Source organism: Podarcis cretensis, assembly GCF_951804945.1.
Source record: "Podarcis cretensis genome assembly, chromosome: 3".
In the NCBI taxonomy this organism is placed as follows: domain Eukaryota; kingdom Metazoa; phylum Chordata; class Lepidosauria; order Squamata; family Lacertidae; genus Podarcis; species Podarcis cretensis.
Window position 1 is genome coordinate 33,987,154 of NC_137172.1, and position 18,923 is coordinate 34,006,076.

Genomic DNA, 18,923 nt, shown 5'->3' on the forward strand with positions numbered 1-18,923 from the left:
TCTAAATTAATGCTTTCTAACCTTGGTTTTCAGAAATAATAAATACAAGTGAATCAGATGTGGGCTATGTAGATATTTGTAATTCTGCATTCTACGACAACTAGGTGGTTTGTTTGTTTTTAAAGTCAGATTCTGGCTGAGTTATACTACACAGTAAATTAGCAGTGCAATCCTATGTATGTTTAAAAGGAAGTATGTCCTACTGTATTCAACGGATATTACTTCTATGGAAGGATTGCTGCTTTGGCATAAATGTGCTGAGATACCAGCTTCCAGTGCACTAATAGCACCTTCTGCTGCGATGTTGTTCTAATGCGGATAGTTGTGCCTTGCTCCACATGCACAGATGAATCCAGGGGGGAAAGGATGAAACAACTGCCTGCAATTCCTTAACAAGGCTTCTAGTCCACAGCAACAATGTAGAGTACCAGAACAGAACACTACTGGGAATTTTGGGAATATCATAGTAGAATGTGAGGTTTCAGAACCAGAGAATCCAGTATGAATTATTGTATTGTGATTATATGAGCACTCATTTTAGCTGATTTAGCAATTAAATTCCAATATGTTCATGTATTAGCAATTAGAACTCAAAAATCATTCCCTTTTGAGAAACTGGGGGAATTATAATAAAATGCGTGATTACGTTAACCAAAGTTGTCACTCCCTGTTAGAAGGAAAGGTCACCCCCCATTTCCCTTTTACAGTGACACACTGGCTTCAGAAAAGCCCTTAACTCTCATTCCAACTGATTATAATTTGTCCATACCAATTAAAATTTCTCCCCAGTGATTAATCCATTTAACCCATAGATGATTATTCTACCGATTCATATCTGTGTCACTGCCGCCCTGTTCTTCCAGCTTCTGCCATATGGTGCCAGTTGGCTCCAAAGAGGACTTTGGAGGGTTGGACTAGACCGTTGGATCCCTTCCAACTCTACGATTCCATGACTTCAGCTATCAGTAAATGGAGAACAAGGCTGCTATGCCCCATAAACATGTTGCCCAACTCTTTGAGAAGTGATTACAGGCTGGGTAGAGCAACACACATTTTGCTTTCTGCTTCCTCTTTGAGGAAAACTGATGCTGCCTCATGCTGCTGCTGTACTCATGTCTTACTTGCAGGCTTCCTGTAGGTCATCTGGTTGGCCACTATGAGACCTGGATGATGGAACAGATAGGCCTTTGGTCTGATGCAGCAGGGATCTTCTTGCACTATCTTGGTTCCCCTTAAAAACCACCAGAGGCGTCCCTCAGGAAGAAATCCCCACATTTGTTTCCAGTGTTGTTTTAGGTGACATTTGGTTGGCAGCCTTTGGTGCAGTAGGTGGCCATCGTCCTTCAGAACTAACCGAAAATGTCCGTGTAGCTATCCTCAGTTCCTCCCCCAGCAACAACCAAAAGAATTGTGTGAATTAGCCACAAATCGTTCCATTTCAACCAGCTCTTTCATTTTTGGAGCTTGCAAAACAAAAAGGGGTTGTCATATGTCTCTAGAAGAAAAAAGTGCTGGGCGCATAAGACGATCATGACCTCTCCTGATTAGATGGGGCTGAGCATGAATATGGTAGAAGGAGCGGATGTGCATGGGGAGAAGAGTGCTTTGGTGGAGGCTGCTCCCTTAGGGCAAATGGGGCCCTGCCCTGCAAAAACCACTCTCCCCTTAGCTATCCCCACCTGCCTGTCTTGTTACTTACAGGAATTGGCACTGGCTATCGGCTTCTTCCTCCTTGGCCTCTGCATTGCCATGGTAGACCCCAGCAGGGAGGCTCTCCCCAACATAGTCTCTGGCGCCACCTACTGTTGGCTCCTCTACCTCCCCGCCCAATGGGCACTAGCCACCACTGCTTATGTGTGCATGTCTGGCTAGCAGCTAATTTCTTACTTAGGGGTTCAAGGCTCTCAGACCGGCACTTGAGTTTGTGTGCATCTTGACAGGTTTGATCCGGTCCCGCATTCGAGGAGCAGATGTGGCACAGGCAGGCGTTTTGACCTTTCTAGACAGTCACTGTGAGGTGAACAAGGACTGGCTGCTGCCTCTTTTACAAAGGATCAAAGAGGTAAGTGTTCCCTGAGCAGCTCGGCAGGACTTGGCCTTTGTCAGAAGTAGCAGTGGGCCTCAACTCTGCTTACATCCAGCTTTTAGACCGGGGAGCCACTGGTGGAGGGCAAAAAGCTATAGGTGGGAGGTGCCTTTGAAATCTGAGCAATACAGTATTTTTATTTTTTTAAGTATACCCCACCTCTGGGCTTCAAAGTGGTTTACAAAGATTAAAACATGTGAAACGCCAAATTTAGAACAAACATTAAAACACTGAAAAATATATTGTTAATTGCATTTATGCTACAAGGGCCTCCTGAAACAAAGCCATGTTTAACCTGGCAGCTGAAGCTTGGCAAGGATAGTGCCTGCCTTATTTCTAATGGGAGGGGGTTCCCTAGTGTTGTGTCCACTTTGTTGAAGGCATGGCTCTGCGGTGACTTGAGTCTGGTCCATGGGATAGCACTAATAGCACTCCCCTTCTTCAGCCAGACATGTCCTCCGCCACTGAGCTTAACATATATCCCGAGTCCCGATTCCTGGACTGGTATGTGGACTCAGATTCCAAAGCATCACAAGGGATCAAACAGCTGTACACTTTTCCAGGAAAAAATAATCCAAACCCAGCTATGTCGGGAAAAAACAACCCTGTAGTTATTTTCTAAGACATTTTGGAATCTGCTCTGTAGATGTCCAATAACTTTTCCTCCTGTGGGTGTGTTTCTGATGCCTTGGCAATAAATGTGCTCAGGTCCACTTCAAAATGATGACTGAGCAGAACTGATACCCTGTCCCAGCGATTCAGTGAGTGATGTGTGTCAGATGAGGCCCAGAAGTGAAGGCCCATACTGCAGAACAAGCGAAGAAGGGGCCGTCCCGTGTGTATGCAAATTCAGTCAGCAGAGCCCCAGGGCTCCTGTCAGGGTTGCTGAGTGGTACACAGGGAATAGGCAGGCATGGCTCCAGCCAAGTTTTTAATTAGGCCTATGTTCAATTCCCAGTATTGAATGATTTAGGGGAGTGATGGCTCTTTGAATAGGGGCTGAATTTAATTTCATGCAAATTAAGCTTTAATAAATTGATTTAATGGGAATTAAATCCTGCTGGTTTTTTCACAGCAGACAATGGCGTTCTCTTTCTGGTAAAGACGGGAACATGAGATTAAAGCTCCAATATTGTCCTTCTCAGAGAGATAAAGGCATTGCAGTTGTGTCCTCGTAGCCTCCTCATGCGGACAGGGAACCTCTCGGCATCTCTCTCTGACAATGTATCTTGCGGCTTCGATGGGCTTCCTTTGCCTCTCTTGATTGGATAGTGCCATCTGTAAAATGGGAGCAATAAAGGTTGCTCTGAATAAGTGTACGCAAGAAGCTGTACTCAGAAATGACACTGAAATGTTTGCTCAGTTTTACCAGTTAGCCATGGGCCATAGCAAAAGGATGGGGAGCCGGTGGTCCTGATGTTGCAGAACTGATATTTGGCTGCCATCATCAGTGGTCATTGAATTGGTGGGTGCTGGAGTTAAACAATATCAGGAAGGACACACATTTCCCATCACTGCCGTAGTAGCACATTGTGAAATGTTGCTTCCTTCACCCAAGTATATCCAAACCAATAAAAGCAGGTATTCAAAGATTACTGTATTTACGTGTATCTAATGCAACATCAAATCTAAAGCACACCTCAATTTTCAAAACCCTGCAACCAAAAAAAAGTATTTGCTACGTCAGCGGTGTTTCTCAAGCTTGCAATCAAATCTAATGCGCCATCAAATCTAATGCGCATTCTAATTTTCACGATGATTTGGCCAAAAAAGTGCATGTGACATTCATGTAAATATGGCAAGTACAGTAAATAAGTTATCATGAAAAGTATTTCCTTTTCAGGGTCTTCCGCCCTTCAGAATACCTCCCATTTGTTAGCTTCAATCTATTACTTAGTATAATTTTTGCAGTATATGAAGCAAAACTATGTGTTTTTAAACATCACCCAGCAGTCCTGTGCAGTAAACTAGTGACTTCTCCAGAGGCATCCAGGAAGCTGATCAGTGATTTAAACCCGGAACCATCCTTGCTCAAACATAAGACTTGGTCCTCTTCACCCCAGGAGGAATGTTCATCCTATGGCATCTTGCGACAAGGCATTAATTATTTTGTCAGCACTGCTTTATGTGTCCACAGTTCTTATTTCCTGATGCTGAGCATGTTTTGTTGTTGTTTGGTCGTTTAGTCGTGTCCGACTCTTCGTGACCCCATGGACCAGAGAACGCCAGGCACTCCTGTCCTCCACTGCCCCCCGCAGCTTGGTCAGACTCATGCTGGTAACCTCGAAAACACTATCCAACCATTTCGTCCTCTGTCGTCCCCTTCTCCTTGTGCCCTCCATCTTTCCCAGCATCAGGGTCTTCTCCAGGGAGTCTTCTCTTCTCATGAGGTGGCCAAAGTACTGGAGCCTCAGCTTCACAATCTGTCCTTCCAGTGAGCACTCAGGGCTGATTTCCTTCAGAATGGAGAGGTTTGATCTTCTTGCAGTCCATGGGACTCTCAAGAGTCTCCTCCAGCACCATAATTCAAAAGCATCAATTCTTCGGCGATCAGCCTTCTTTATGGTCCAGCTCTCACTTCCATACATCACTACTGGGAAAACCATAGCTTTAACTATACGGACCTTTGTTGGCAAGGTGATGTCTCTACTTCTCAAGATGCTGTCTAGGCCTGTCATTGCCCTTCTCCCAAGAAGCAGGCGTCTTTTAATTTCGTGGCTGCTGTCACCATCTGCAGTGATCATGGAGCCCAAGAAAGTAAAATCTCTCACTGCCTCCATTTCTTCCCCTTCTATTTGCCAGGAGGTGATGGGACCAGTAGCCATGATCTTCGTTTTTTTGATGTTGAGCTTCAGACCATATTTTGCACTCTCTTTCATGTTTTACTGGGGAGAAAATCCCACTGATGTCCTCTGAGCTTTCTTCTGAGGTGTGTGTTTCGGAAATGGTGCACAAGCGAAGTTTGCTCTGCTTTGAGCGTGGCCCCTTTAACCTCCTTCGCTCCCCTTTTTGCACCCACCCGCTCACTCGCCCTCTTCCGAATCTCTCTATCAGAGTGGTTGACGGCGCCTTTCCCGCATGAGATGTTTGATGATTCGCAGCCAGCAGGATGGCAGCTCAAACCGTATTTCCCTTGCAGCATTGGGAGAATGTAGCTCATGCTCAGAGCTGATGTGATGGATGAATGTGGATGCCATATGCAGCAGCGCCGTAGGAATTTCATTACATGGTTGCAGTGGCAGCGGCAGCGGCGGGGCCTGAATGAAGCATAAAAGCAAAACGTCACCTCTGTTAACTTCTCTTATTTGTAATTTCTCTTTTTCTTTTCATTTCCCTCCCATTTTTTTTTTTTAAAAAAACCAAAACCCACACAATCAAAATTGAAGCCTGCATGAATGTTTGAAAGAGGGGCCAGCTCAGTGGTTTCTCGTGCTCTTAGCGGCTTGCATTTCAATGAGGAACCTGCTTTGTAGTGTCACAGATTCCACACACCCATCCCCAAAACGTGGTACAGGATTTGCGGGAGAATGAGTGCAAAAGTAAGCAATCTCAAGGTCCAGAGCACAGAACGCCTGACTCGTATAGGCAAAGAGAAAGGAAGTCTAAGGCAAACACAGAACCTTTTAAAAAAACCAGCCAGTCAGCTTGATGCGTGGTTGTGAAGTGAAAAAAAGCCAGGCATGCGTGCCTCTCATACAGCAGTTATATTGCTATGCGCTATCCCAATTTCCCAGCAGTGAGAGACTCCAGAAATTCCAAGCACTCTTCCCCAGGGTCCAGTTTCCTTGGAACGAAAGCCAGTGGAGACTTTAAAGACTTTAAAGATATATAGGATGAAGAGGCTCACAACTTTCCCACCCCTTGCTTCCTCGTTAGGTGTACAGGGGAGCCTCAAGTCCAGCACAGAGCAAACATGTCTCTGTGTCCCCAGCTTCCAGCATCAGCCCAATTCACACACACAAATGGCACATATGCCCAGCACTGCTTGGCCTGCTGTTCTCCGTCCTAGGATGACGTGGCAGTCAGCCAGATTGCAACCTAGGTCATTTTATTTGAGGTGCTGAGTGCTTAAGTGGCCATTATCTTACAAAGAAACTTGCCTGGCCAGGTTAGCAGCCTTTTCGACTAGATTCCAACCCTTACTAGATGCTGCCTTGGCCCCCTTGAAACTCATAACACTGTTATCAGGGCTGGTCTCAGTCCAAGGATGATGTGGCATCCAGCCAGTTGGTGGGAGTGGGGTACCTCGGGTTAAGAACTTAATTCATTCTGGAGGTCCATTCTTAACCTGAAACTGTTCTTAACCTGAAGCACCACTTTGGCTAATGGGGCCTCCTGCTGCCACCGTTCGATTTCTCTTCTCATCCTGAAGCAAAGTTCTTAACCCGAGGTACTATTTCTGGGTTAGCAGAGTCTGTAACCTGAAGCGTCTGTAACCCGAGGTACCACTGTACCTTCCTCCCTTTCCTGAAGAGCACATCACTTAGTTAATAGCTTTTGCAACCCAGCTCATTTTATTTGAGATGCTGAGCGCTTTAATTTCATTTCCAGTGTGGACTGGATGGGATAAACAGAGGGACCATCGTGTAAGGAGATCAAGGGGCCGTATGCCTCAGATGTACATTTGTAGCCTTTCAAAAGTACTTTGTTCCACTTTGCCTTTTTTCGGGTCGTTGAGTAAATGTTGATGGGACAGGTGAACGGTTGTGTGCGTGTAAAATAGATGTTTCTTTTCTTTTCCTACACCCACATTTCCCACCTTAAAGGTGGGGAAGTCTCACACCTGCGCTATCTTACTTCCAAGCGAAAATTACACCCTGACTTTTTTTCTTTTCTTTTTTTGCCAGTGTCAAACCGTGTTTGTTCAACTGTATTAAATGTTACTGCTGCCACCTTCAGCCTGGTGCTGGAAAGGCGACTCATTTTTGCCTGCCACGCTCTTCTTCCTCCCATTCCAAAGATTAATGGTCTTCTCTTAATTTGTGGCTTGCAGGAAACAGTCCATTTCGGCTTAATAAACTTCTGCGCATCAAAGAGATCGAGAACCCAGAATGCATCTGAATCAGCAACTGCCCCCCCGGCCCCCCCCCGCAACCTGCATCATGTCACTTTCCATTTTTCATTCAGCAAAACATCTGTTTAGCCAGATTTCTAACGCATGGCAAGCGTCCAAGAAGCAAAGTGTACTCGTGTCTTTGTGTGTGTAAGCAGGGGAGGGTGTAATGGAATAGTAAATTAACGCTGGGCATCAAACCCCAAAGGCACTTTAAAAGAAAAGTGTCTCTCGGGCAAAGTACACATGACAGATACATATTTCTCTGATGGATACGCGAGGTGACAGGGTCTCCTTGAGGTTTTGTTGATGCTTGGATTGCCTGGCTGCATCTGCATAGAGCTCTGCTGTTCGTGGAGCTGAATCCCGTATGGGAGAAGCTTGCAGCCTCCGTTTAGGACCTGGTAGAAGGGGGTCCTGTTCAGTGAAGTGCAAGTATTCATTCATTTACTCGTTTGTTGCACTTATATCCCGCTTTTCCATCCAAGGAGGTCAAAAGGGCATGAATGGGTTACTCCCCTCCTCATCCCATTCTCACAACAACCCTGTGAAGGTAGGTTAGACTGAGAGAGAGAGATAGAGAGTGACTGGCCCAAGTTTAGCCAGTGAGCTTCTGATCCAAGTGGAGAATCGAACCCTGGTCATCCAGGCCCTACTCTAACCACTACAAAATCCGTCACTTTTGCTTTCTTTCCACATTTCACTTCAGTTTGCTCTTAAAAAAAGAAAAGTTCCTCACAATAGCTTGCCAGCCTTTTGAATGCACATGCACACATTTTTGTATGCAAATTTTCCTAATATACACATTTTCCCCTAATACAATGCATTTTATGTTATCTTCACTAATATTTGCATTTTTAAGCACACTTTCACCTAACATACACCTTTTTCAGATGGAGAACTACACCACTACATTCAGAACCCTGCAAATTTTGCAGGATAGATTTGTTTTGGATTGCAAACAACAACAACAACAATTTATTATTATTTATACCCCGCCCATCTGGCTGGGTTTCCACAGCCACTCTGGGCAGCTTCCGACAAAATATTAAAATACAATAATTAATCAAATACTAAAAGCTTCCCTAAACATATTGTTTGGGGAAGCGAGAATCATGATGAACCGAAACGATTTTCTCCCATGGCTGTGTCTCAGCACTCCACTTCTACAGAGACCTTATTTTATGCAATTTGGCAGCAGCAATGGGAACACAGGAGACCTCAGGAAAGGTGCCAATGTTATAAAGCGATAAACAACTACCTGACATTCAGAAGACATCTTAAGGCAGCCCTGTTCAGGGAAGTTTTTAACGTGTGATTTTACTGTATTTTTGGTTTTTATGGAAGCCGCCCAGAGTGGCTGGGAAGGCCCAGCCAGATGGGCGGGATATAAATAATAAATTATTATTATTATTATTATCCCCTCCCCCAGCATCTCTCTTGGCCTCTCAGCCATTAATAAAGGAGCCAGGTGCCACCATCCACCTCATGTATGGAAGGAGAGGCCTCAGTCCCTTGTGACAGTTACTTCTGGTGCTGGATGGGGCAGCTAGGGGCTGGATGGGGCAGCTAGAGGGCTCAAAATAACCACCCAGAAATGAATAGATAATGGAGGCAGAAGCAGCACTTGGGAGCACATTTGTTTGTGGAAATGAGTGGCTTTGACTAAATGAATTTGTGCCAGATAAAGGGGATGTCCATTATCTGTAACTGGGAGAGCATTACAAAGCAGAAGTGTTAGCTTGCAGGGGATTTCCACTTTGTTTAGCGCAGGTACGGATTTGTGCCTCTGCATGCTGTCTTGTTTTTACTTGGAGAGCTGATGTGTCTACCATTACCAATTTGTTTTAGCCAAATAACTTTCCCCTAAAATGTAATTACAAGGCCCAAGGCGTTTTTACAGAAGGAATCAATCTTCATCACCTGAAAACAGGCTTTTGTTAATGTCATGGTAATGAGCCAATGGATGGCGATGTTCCACTATCCAACACACACACACACACACACACACACACACACACACACACCACTCCTGTTTTTCCTGTTTGAAGAGAGATGCTGGGGGGTGGAACATGAAACTATATAGTTTTGCATGTATCCAGCTTGAAGGAAAGATGCTAAGCAACCTCTTCTTTCTTCATTACTTCCTCTTCTCTAGCCTTCCTCTTCTCTAGACTATTAGCCTGTCTAGCTCTGACTGGCAGCAACTCTCCATGGCATCAGACAGGGAGTTTTCCCAGTCACTCCCTGGGGTTGCCTAAGATTGAACCTGGGACCGTCTTCATGCAAAGAGGATGCACTGCCACTGAGCTACAGCCCTTCTCCATATGCATCGTTAAATATATCTTATAATATACTGGCCCATTCCATGAATATCATTAACATACCAGTGGTGCAGTGGAAGGGTTGTGACTCCGTGCAGGGCTGTCTTCAGCACCAGGGTGCAAAGAGCCCCCCCCCGGTTCCTCAGTCCCAGACATGCAGGAGGGCGGAGCCGGCCGGCCACCTCAGCATCTCACTGGCTTGGTTGCCCCCAAACTCATGGCACAGAGCCGCCTGCAGCAGAAGAGCCTGCTATGGCACTCCAGCCAATGGGCAGGCTCTTCCCCGGACTCAACTCTCCAGCCCTAGTCTCTTGGCCTGGCGCCCGGGTGCCCTGCACCCCTAACGCCTATGGGTAAAGATGGCCCTGACTCCGTGGTACAGCACCTGCATTGCATGGGTCAATTCCTGGCCTCTCTTGGTGGGACTCTCTCTTCTGTATGGATCAGGCTCTGTATATATGCAGGAGAAGAAGAATGAGAATACAGTGGTACCTTGGTTCTCGAACTTAATCCGTTCCGGGAGTCAGATGTCCGGCATCTGAAAAATGTTCACAAACCAGAACACTTACGGGTTTGTGGTGTTCGGGAACCGATTTGTCTGGCAGCCAAGCCGTTTGAGTACCAGGTAGCACTCTGTCTTTGACTTCTCCAGGGTATTGAGAGAGAGCGCTGGTTTTTAAAAATATATAAGTGATTCAGGAGAGTCGGTACTGTCTCTACACATCCAATAATTCTTACTCGAACACCAACTGGGAAGCTTTTACCTAAACAGCCCAGATCCCACAGTAAAAGTTGCCTGTAAACATTGCTATCAGCTCGAGCCAAGATTTGGAATAAAATATATATACTGTTCCTCTTTTCCTCTCTGCTTTTTATACAACACTGGTAGTAGAAGATATCTTTCACAACCCGTTTTGGATTTATTTCCTTCCTTCCTTGATTATACTTTCTTCGGTTATCTTTTATTCCTGCTATAATGGGCTTGCTATAAAGACTCAACCTTATCTTCTAATATATGTTAAAATTATTCGAATTAATTGTCAGAGAATAAATATAGTTGTAGGAGAATAACTCCTGCTGTAGGGGAATTAATTTTAAGAGAATAACTTTTTTATGGTAATTAGAGTTATTTAAACTTTAAAAGATTGTGTGGGTTAGCTGTAGGTTAGTTTTATACTGGGGGTGGGGAGAGTTTATGAAGAAAACATAAGGCACTTCCAGCCTCAGGCTGAAGCTATTTGCTGCCTTCTTATGTGATCTATATAATCTTTGCATCTATTTTAGCCCCATGATTCTACCACCACCACAGCAGAGCCCATAAATTACAACAAAATGCTCAGAGAGTAGATATTATAGACATTCAAGATCCTTTCAGTCTTATGTATTAATCACAATATTTCAGTAGTTCCCAAACATCCCCCCTCCAAGAACTACTTGAAAATTACCAAGAACTTGCTGGCCAACCACTTAATGACTTTTCTATCTTAGCCATTGTAGTTCCATAGAATTCAAATTGTACATGCAATAGGACAGAATATAAGAAAGCAAAAAGCAATAGGAATACAATTTAAAATGAATATGGGTGTTTCATGCTATGGATGTGCCATCTCCCACCGTCAACCACAGATCCACAGACATGCTGTGGCTCACCCAAATGAAGCTCATGGGCTACCAGTGGTCCACAGTCCAGTTTGGGAATAAATTCAATGCCTTCCTCTTTGATCTTGCTGTGTTTTAATCCCAAGTGAGTATCAGAATAGAGTGGTGAGACTCTAGGTTAACCTAGATTCTAGGTTAAACCCCAGGCACCATAATACTGGTGGTAGTAGAAGGTAAAGGTGAAGACCTCTTTCTGAGATCCTGGAGAGCAATTGCCAGCCGGAATACCTGATGCTAAACTAAATGGACCAGTTGGTAGTATAAGGCAGCTTCCTACTTTCCTTTCAGTTTGCACTGTTTAATTGAGGCATTCCTGGGCTCAAGCCTTCTTGGAAATTAGGTTTTCGTCTCTCTTCATCAAGCCATGTGCCAGACCCAATTTTAGGGGCCACTGTTGGCTACCGGATTTGTGCACCGCAGCATAATTAAGAGAATTTTCACACCCAGCTTTTTGCAAGAGCTGATTCCCAACAGTGTTTGGTCAGCTGCATACCTGTGGAAAGGGATTCAGTCTCATAGGGAGAAAAGCTTGAAGCTTTGAGCTATAATTGGAGTCTGGGCTATTTTTAAAAAAACAAAACAAAACAAAACAAATAAAGAAATAGAAAGGAAAAGGCCATTCAGAGCTGACAAAATTTTGCTGTACCACCACCCTGATAGATATTTGGGCCCTCCTCTTCCACCTATGGCTATATATTAATTGAGCAATAAGAACCAAATATTGCTTTTTTAGCTGCTTAGTTTTATGATAATTTTAGGTGGGGTTTTGTGGGGTGGGGTGGGGTTGCCTGACTTCTTTGCTTTGTAGTTTATTGTTTTAATGTGCTTTTAAAATATAAAAGAAAAAAGAGGAAAAAATTGTATTTCTTTGTCTTATGGTGTATGTTAGCCACACAGTTGCCTGGGTGTTATATAAACGTAACAGACAAATCTAATTCTTTCAAACTCTTTTCTCACAACTGGAAAAGCCACAGCAATTGCCAGGTGTGGGAGTGAGGAGAGATTCTCTTGTACTGTTGATAGTGCTGTTCTAAGCTTTTCCTAACTCAGAAGTTAAGTCCCATTGAGTTCAATGGGATTTCCTCCCTGGCTTGCATTGAACTTCAGCTGTGATTTTGCCTTTCCCCGTTGCTGACTTTATGGGCAGCATGTTCTTCAGCAGCTTCCCTTTGGTTTGTCCACTGAGAGTCAGCAGAAAAATATTAAGGAAGCAGGTTTCAAAGGGGTGAGTTTGCTTGGAGGTGGTAAATTATTCGACCAAGTATTTAGCAACTCCACTTGCAATAAAAATAAAAGCTTTTCTTCCTGTACAAAGGAACTGCTCAACAATGGATTTAGGAGAAGTTGATTGACATGGGAGGTGGTGCCCCAGCGCTCAGAAAAGACATAAGAAGTTTCTTCACGTATTTTACCTCCCCACTGCTTTCCTTTCTTGTTGCCTTTCCAATGGACTTTATCGGAGCATACTGGGAGCCTCTTCCACTTGGCTAGATCCTGCCCCTCTCCAGTAATGCTGGTGGGAAGGAATCCCTTAAAGGCACAGATGATGAGCCAAGGCCTTCTGCTCATAATTCCAGAACAGCCTCATAATACCAGGGCCATTAGGCACAGTAAGGAAGTCGCCTCAGGTGGCAGACCCAGCCTCCAAGGAGCACACGACTCTCCTGCACTTGTCAGCTTCTACCACTTACACACACACACACACACACACTGCTTGCTCCTTTTCAGGACAACGGGACATTGCCTGTTTTGCCCCAGGTGGCAAAACATTCTGGGCTGGCCCTACCTAGGCATTATATGGAATCTGTGCCCCTAAGTGCAGGTGTTTGTTTGCTTTACACAAATCACTGCCCCCCCTCATTTGGGACCCTAAAGTACGCATAGAGGCTCTTGCGTCTCTACAGCAGCATAGGAATTAGCCGAGGGAAGTGCCTGACCAGGCCCATAGCAATTTTTCTATTTAAAAGAAAACTTTTCAGCTAATTAAAAGAAATAAACTGGCATCTTCTGGGAATTTCTCTATGAACAGAAATTCCTTCTGCAGTGAAAACAACCATCCCGTTTCTTTCTTCAACACTTCTGACTTTTTTGTCAGCATGTTTTGGATGATTCTCATTCTTTCTGAATGAAAGTGGGCTCTACTTCCCTGAAACGATACTCCAAAAAGGCTCATTTAGGTACCAGAGTATTCTGTCCTCTCTTTGTGTGATGACGGAGAGGTGACAAGACTTGCTGTAGAATAGGACAGCTCCACCCTCAAATTGGCAAAGATGGAGAGAGTGTTGCTCTTTGTTTGCAACATCGCAAACATTACCCAGTGCAATATCCACAATATCCTGTGATACTCATGAAGAAACAAAGTGCACCAATCTCAAAAGCACAGTGTAAAAAAAAAAAAGGTTTAATAGAATCGAACCAATCTGTTGAGAGCTGAAAAAAGTTCTTCTGCATCTGATCCTTCATTTTATTGGGTTGGGATGTTGGTATTCTCTTCCCTCCTTTCACAGCCTTCTGGCAAATTCCAGGGAAAGTCCCATTTTCCCAAGTACAACTTTTAGTGCCTTCCAGGACTGGGAAATGCAATACCCTTGCAGCGTAAATGTAATACACAAATATATTTATTGTACTTTCATCTTTGTTATCAGGACCCAAAGCACGTGGTGAGTCCAGTTATTGATATCATCAACCTGGACACTTTTGCTTATGTGGCAGCTTCTTCAGATCTGAGAGGAGGTGAGTCTGCAGTCACCTGTACACAGGTAAATGTTTAGGCCAGGGGCCACTAACACGCTAACTGGTGCATATGAGATATTAGCAGGTGCTTGCTATGCCTGGTTCAGGCAAGTGCATGAGCAAAGTCACTAGAGGGGAATAAGAAGTATAGAAACATAGAATTGTAGGGTTGGAAGGGACCCTGAAGGTCATCAAGTCCAATCCCCTGCAATGCAGAAAGTCCTGAGTGAAATGTGGAGTACAAGTGTTATATTTATGTACTTGCATTGCTTGCTACTGCAAGACGTAATGAAAGCCACCAACTTGGTTGTCATTAAAGGGAATTTAGACTTGTTGAATTATTCGTATGTTATTCTCAAAAGGGGGGGAGGGAGGGAAGCTTTCAGGGGCTACTATTCACATTCCACTTCCAGAATGAGAGACAGCATGTCTCTGGAAAAAAAAAAACTTGCAGGGAATTTACAGTAGGAAAGGGATATTTGTAGGTGTTTGTGTAAGAACGTTAAAGTTTTATGTGAAATTCTAATAGTATAATGCGTTTTGGTTTATGTTTTCAAATGTAAGTCCCTTGGAGACTTTGATAACAAGCTACTACTACTACTACTACTACTACTACTATAATAATAGGCATCTGGTTGGCTGCTGGGAGAACAGGTGCTGAACTCTGGCCTGATCCAACGGAGCTCATGTTCTTAATGGAGTCTGTATGACCCAAGACGGCTTTGATTTTCTTGCAAAATCCATGCTGGGTTTTTGAAAAATCAGTTTCATTGCTAATCAGTTAAATTCTCCTTGAAACCCACCACTGCATTTGGGCTCCTTTTAATAGTCTGTGTGTAATAAAGTGAGGCTGATGTACAGCTGGGGAGAGAAAGAGAAATATACCAACTGCTGTGTGTGACAGAAACTTCCGACCAGGTGAGGTGGAATTTGTACATGAGCTTCTCGGCAGATGGGTTGCTACTGCTAAAAGGGATGGGGGCAAGGAGGTGACAAGGAGGTCAGGATAGCACCAACTAGATTGGCTCTGCCACCTTTCCACTGCACCAGCCTCCCTGTCATCTCATCCTTCCCCTGTAAGCTACAGCGACTCGCTTGCTAGAAAGTGAGCATAGCAGCCCTGCTCCACCCAGTGAGCCACTTCTAATGTGTAAGCTACCACAGATCTCACAGTTCTTTCTCATTAGATAAAGATGTGCTAATCAAGTGCTTTCTCTCCTGCAACGGGGCAGTGTAGGCTGCCAGGAATAGATAGACAAGGAAGGTCTTACCAATGTCTTTTATACAATATTCATAGAGAGAGGCTTAGAAATGCTGCCGCTTGGAATAATGGCATTGCTCCAAGTAATCTCCACCACCCTTCTCTCCTCAATCGTCAACAGCACCACTCACCTTACAGTGAGGCCATTTGTCTCCAAGCCCTTTACTCTCCTACTTTCAATGCTCTCCAGATTCTGGGAGAAGGGGTGTCTGGAATGTTTTCTAGTGATAACGTGTCAGCCAGCTGCTCCAGCTCTGCCTTCCCCTCCTCCTCCTCCTCCTCTCCCATTATCTCCCAAATTTGCCCCTCATATCTCTCTGAGCTGTGACCTCCTGCAAACCCTTCTTGTAAATCTATACTGTCTTCTTCTTCTCTGCAAGGTTCAACCTGGGGAGGCGGTCTCCACCGTTCCTCCTCTGTCCAGTCCCTGACAGCTAACGCAAAAGGATCTATAGACTGGATATTAAGGCTGTGACTTTTCTTCTTTGGCAATGGGAAGATGTGAAATCCCCTCCTGGATAAGACTAATCGCCGTGTTGATTATCAACATAACTCATGCAATGATATTGATGCAAAGCAGCTTGGCGACGATGGGTCCGTAGTTGGAAGCACCATCTCTAATCCCTTTGTTCCCGCTGTTCACTTCCTATTTAGGGTTTGACTGGAGCCTGCATTTTAAATGGGAACAACTTTCTCCAGAGCAGAAGGCAAAGCGGACAGACCCCACAGAGCCCATCAAGTAAGTGACAAGAAGGAAGAAGGTAAAACAGGGGTGACAAGCACAGATCTGCGGAAGAGAGGCAAAAGATACTTTGCTTTAATGCTGTGGTAGGGAACCCTAGGCGCAAGAGCCAACTGTGGCACCCGAGGCCTCTCTGTCGTCGTCTTCTTGATATTCCACTTTTCCTCCAAGGAATTCAAGGTGGTGTATATGGCTCTCCTCCTCTCCCAAATATCCTCGCAACAACCCTGTGAGGTAGGTGGGGCTGAGAGTTGCTTCATGGCTGAGTAGGGATTTGAACCCTGGTCTCCTGGGTCTTAGTCCAACTTTCTCACCACCACACCACACTGAATCTCTCTGCCCAGCCTTTGGGGCTCCCCAGACTACACCCTCTCAGTAGTCTGCTCTGCACATTGCTCATGTGCTTTTTTTGCCTGGCTGGGAACTGTGTTAGTGCTGATTGCTTGCTTGGATGAATAGAGCTGTGTGTGTGTGTGTGTGTGTGTGTGTGTAGAAATAGCTGGGTTTTGTGTAGCTGGACTGCAGCTTACTGAACAAATGCCCTATTTCTCCAGTCCCTTTGTCTCTGGACCCACCCACCGTGTGGGAATGTAGGTCTTCAGGCTGAAAAAGTCTCCCCACCACTGATTTGATACATACTGAGAAATGTGTCCTATGACAGTTTGGCTCAAAGCGTATTAACCCATAAGAAATTAGAAGTAGGGCTTGTTTCTAATATTTTTAATCTTTGATGTCCTGCTGTGTTTAATGTGTTGGAAGCTGCCCAGAATGGCTGGGGCAACCCCGTCAGATGGGCAGCATATGAATAATGAATTGTTGTTGCTGTTGTTTATTACTCACCCTTCTCCAGCAGGTCCCAAAGCAGGTTACAGCAATTTACGATTCAGTGCTTTGCTGAAATGCATCTTAAATACACATTGTTTTAAAGATGGCATAATGATGCTGTCAGGGGTTCAGGAGCAGAGGCACAGGGGAGAGAGGAAGCGGAGAGCGAAGGGGAACAATCCGAGGGCAGCGTAGGGGAGTATGACAGTGGGCCGAGAGATTCCATGAGCTTCTCCAGCGATTCGGAAGATTCCCAGAAGGGGGCGCCGATGGCCAGGGCAAGGGGGGTCCTGGGAAGGACGCACCAGAAGCAAGGGGCCAGCGGCGACTCCCAAAGCAGCAGCTGGAGATCGGGACCAGCTTCCCCACCAGGGCGTAGCGGGGGGGAAGAGTCCCATGTGTCAGGGCCGGCTTCCACTCCAGTGGGGAGAGAAGATGAGGCAGGGCTGACCACGCCTCTATCGCTGAGTGAGGGAACGGAGGGGAAGTCAGACCCAGCTAACCCCCCCGAAGGGGGAAGCAGTGACAGGAGCAGTGTAACGGTCAGGAGGAAGGTTGCCGGCTGGGCGCGCGCGCCAAGTTCAAATGTACAGGAGCGCGGGACAGCAGGGAGGTCGGATTGGGAGCCAGGTCCTAAAGCATGCCGGAAGCAGGGGGAAGAATCCGGGGAATCAGCATCAGAAGAGTCCAGAAAGGGCGACACCCCAGCGGGCAGAAGGACCCAGAGGAGAAAGGAGCAAAGGAGGAGGTGGAGCAAGGCTAGGGTCTTGAACTGGTGTCGAGGGGGAGGAGATTCAGATGGAGCTTCAGCGGTCTAGGGTTGAGACGTAGAGCTGCGCGCCGCGGCTTTGAAATGGAAACTGAACCTTAATAAAGACTTTTGTATATAGCAAGAACTGGCGTTGGTCCTTTGTGAGCTGGGACCTTGGGCAGCTCTGACAGATGCGTTTAAAGATGGCATAATGATGGTTTGCCACCCCTTTCCCTAACTAGGAACAAAGGAAACAGGCCATCATGATAAGAGACATAATTTTTCATATGTGCCCTAAAAGCTAGTCCAAGGCATTCCATTTTTTTTTGAGGCTGAGCTTCAGATGTGGGACCTCCCTAATCCTAGAGTGGAAATCTACCTGCAGTGCATCCTCAGAGCTCTAGGCCAGATAGATGCTCCAAGCATTTCCCTTTATTCCTGCATCCCAATTCTTCTTGATCATCATTTTTGCCTCATGGCATCCCCACATTTTGACGCTGCCCTGTTGCAGGAGAGAAAGCACCATTTCTGCCTTATCACAGTCCGCCATCAGAAGAATCATCAAAGAGAAAAGGCTCTTTGAGGCATGAAACAGGCTGCTGAGGGTAGGATCTGAGCTGCAAAATTAACAGCAGTTTGCCACATAGTCTCAGCCCCACTCAGTGCCACTTCTTTCCTTTTCTTCCCAGCTGATCTGGAGGGAAAGAGGGAGGGCAAATAACTCTGTTTTCAAATCAAAACCCAACTGATTACAAAGGGCTTCTTAAAAGCTCTTTGTCCTTCTGAGAAAGTGTGACTTTCTCCTTGAAACGAGGCTCCTCGCAGGATAAAACTAGGCACAGAGCCCCAGTTAAATAATGCCATGTAAATAACCCCCGAGTGCTAAGTGCATTTTTGGTGTGGAAGCCTGCAATCAGGACTGAAAACTTCAGGCTTGTAGGAGTGGCGCTGATGAGTGCATTAGCACTTCTGACTGACATACAAATAACAAGTCTTCTTTGAAACACAAGTTTCAAATTTTATTATGACGATTTATTGAGTGGTCTATTTTGTGTGCAGGTATTAGATAGAATAGAAGGAATCCTGCTAGGATGCAATCCTGGACATGCTTACTTGTAAGCGAGCCCCATTGAACTCAGTGGGACTTACTTCTGGGTAGATATGTATAGGATTGCGCTTTTTCTTTCCTCAAAAAATAAATGAAACGTGATACGTGCAGAGGGATTTAACAAACAGACTGAATTTACCTCAATGGCTGTAGCCTCTGGAAGCAATCTGAGTTTGAAAATGTTGCAGAGAGGCAGCCAGAAGAAGTTTTAGCCATTTGAATTTGGGTACATACACTTTTTTAAAAAAACAAACACCCAATGGCGTTAGCTAGTGCAGTGCAGCCTGGTGTTTGTGAGCATGCGCTAATGCGGGAATAGTGGTTGTGCTGTCTGCTGCAAGAGTCTTTTATCTCCCATTGGCCTCTGCTTGTGGATTTTCA

General features: G+C 45.2%; 1 protein-coding gene across 1 annotated transcript in view; it reads left to right on the top strand.

Annotated features, from left to right (window-relative positions):
- GALNT14 (polypeptide N-acetylgalactosaminyltransferase 14) overlaps positions 1–18,923 on the top strand; it is a 244,974-nt gene that overhangs the window by 203,670 nt on the left and 22,381 nt on the right. The window contains exons 6-8 of the mRNA XM_079969269.1: positions 1,941–2,062; positions 13,768–13,855; positions 15,771–15,855. Coding sequence (XP_079825395.1) covers positions 1,941–2,062; positions 13,768–13,855; positions 15,771–15,855 — 295 coding nt within the window. The remainder of the gene's footprint in view (positions 1–1,940; positions 2,063–13,767; positions 13,856–15,770; positions 15,856–18,923) is intronic.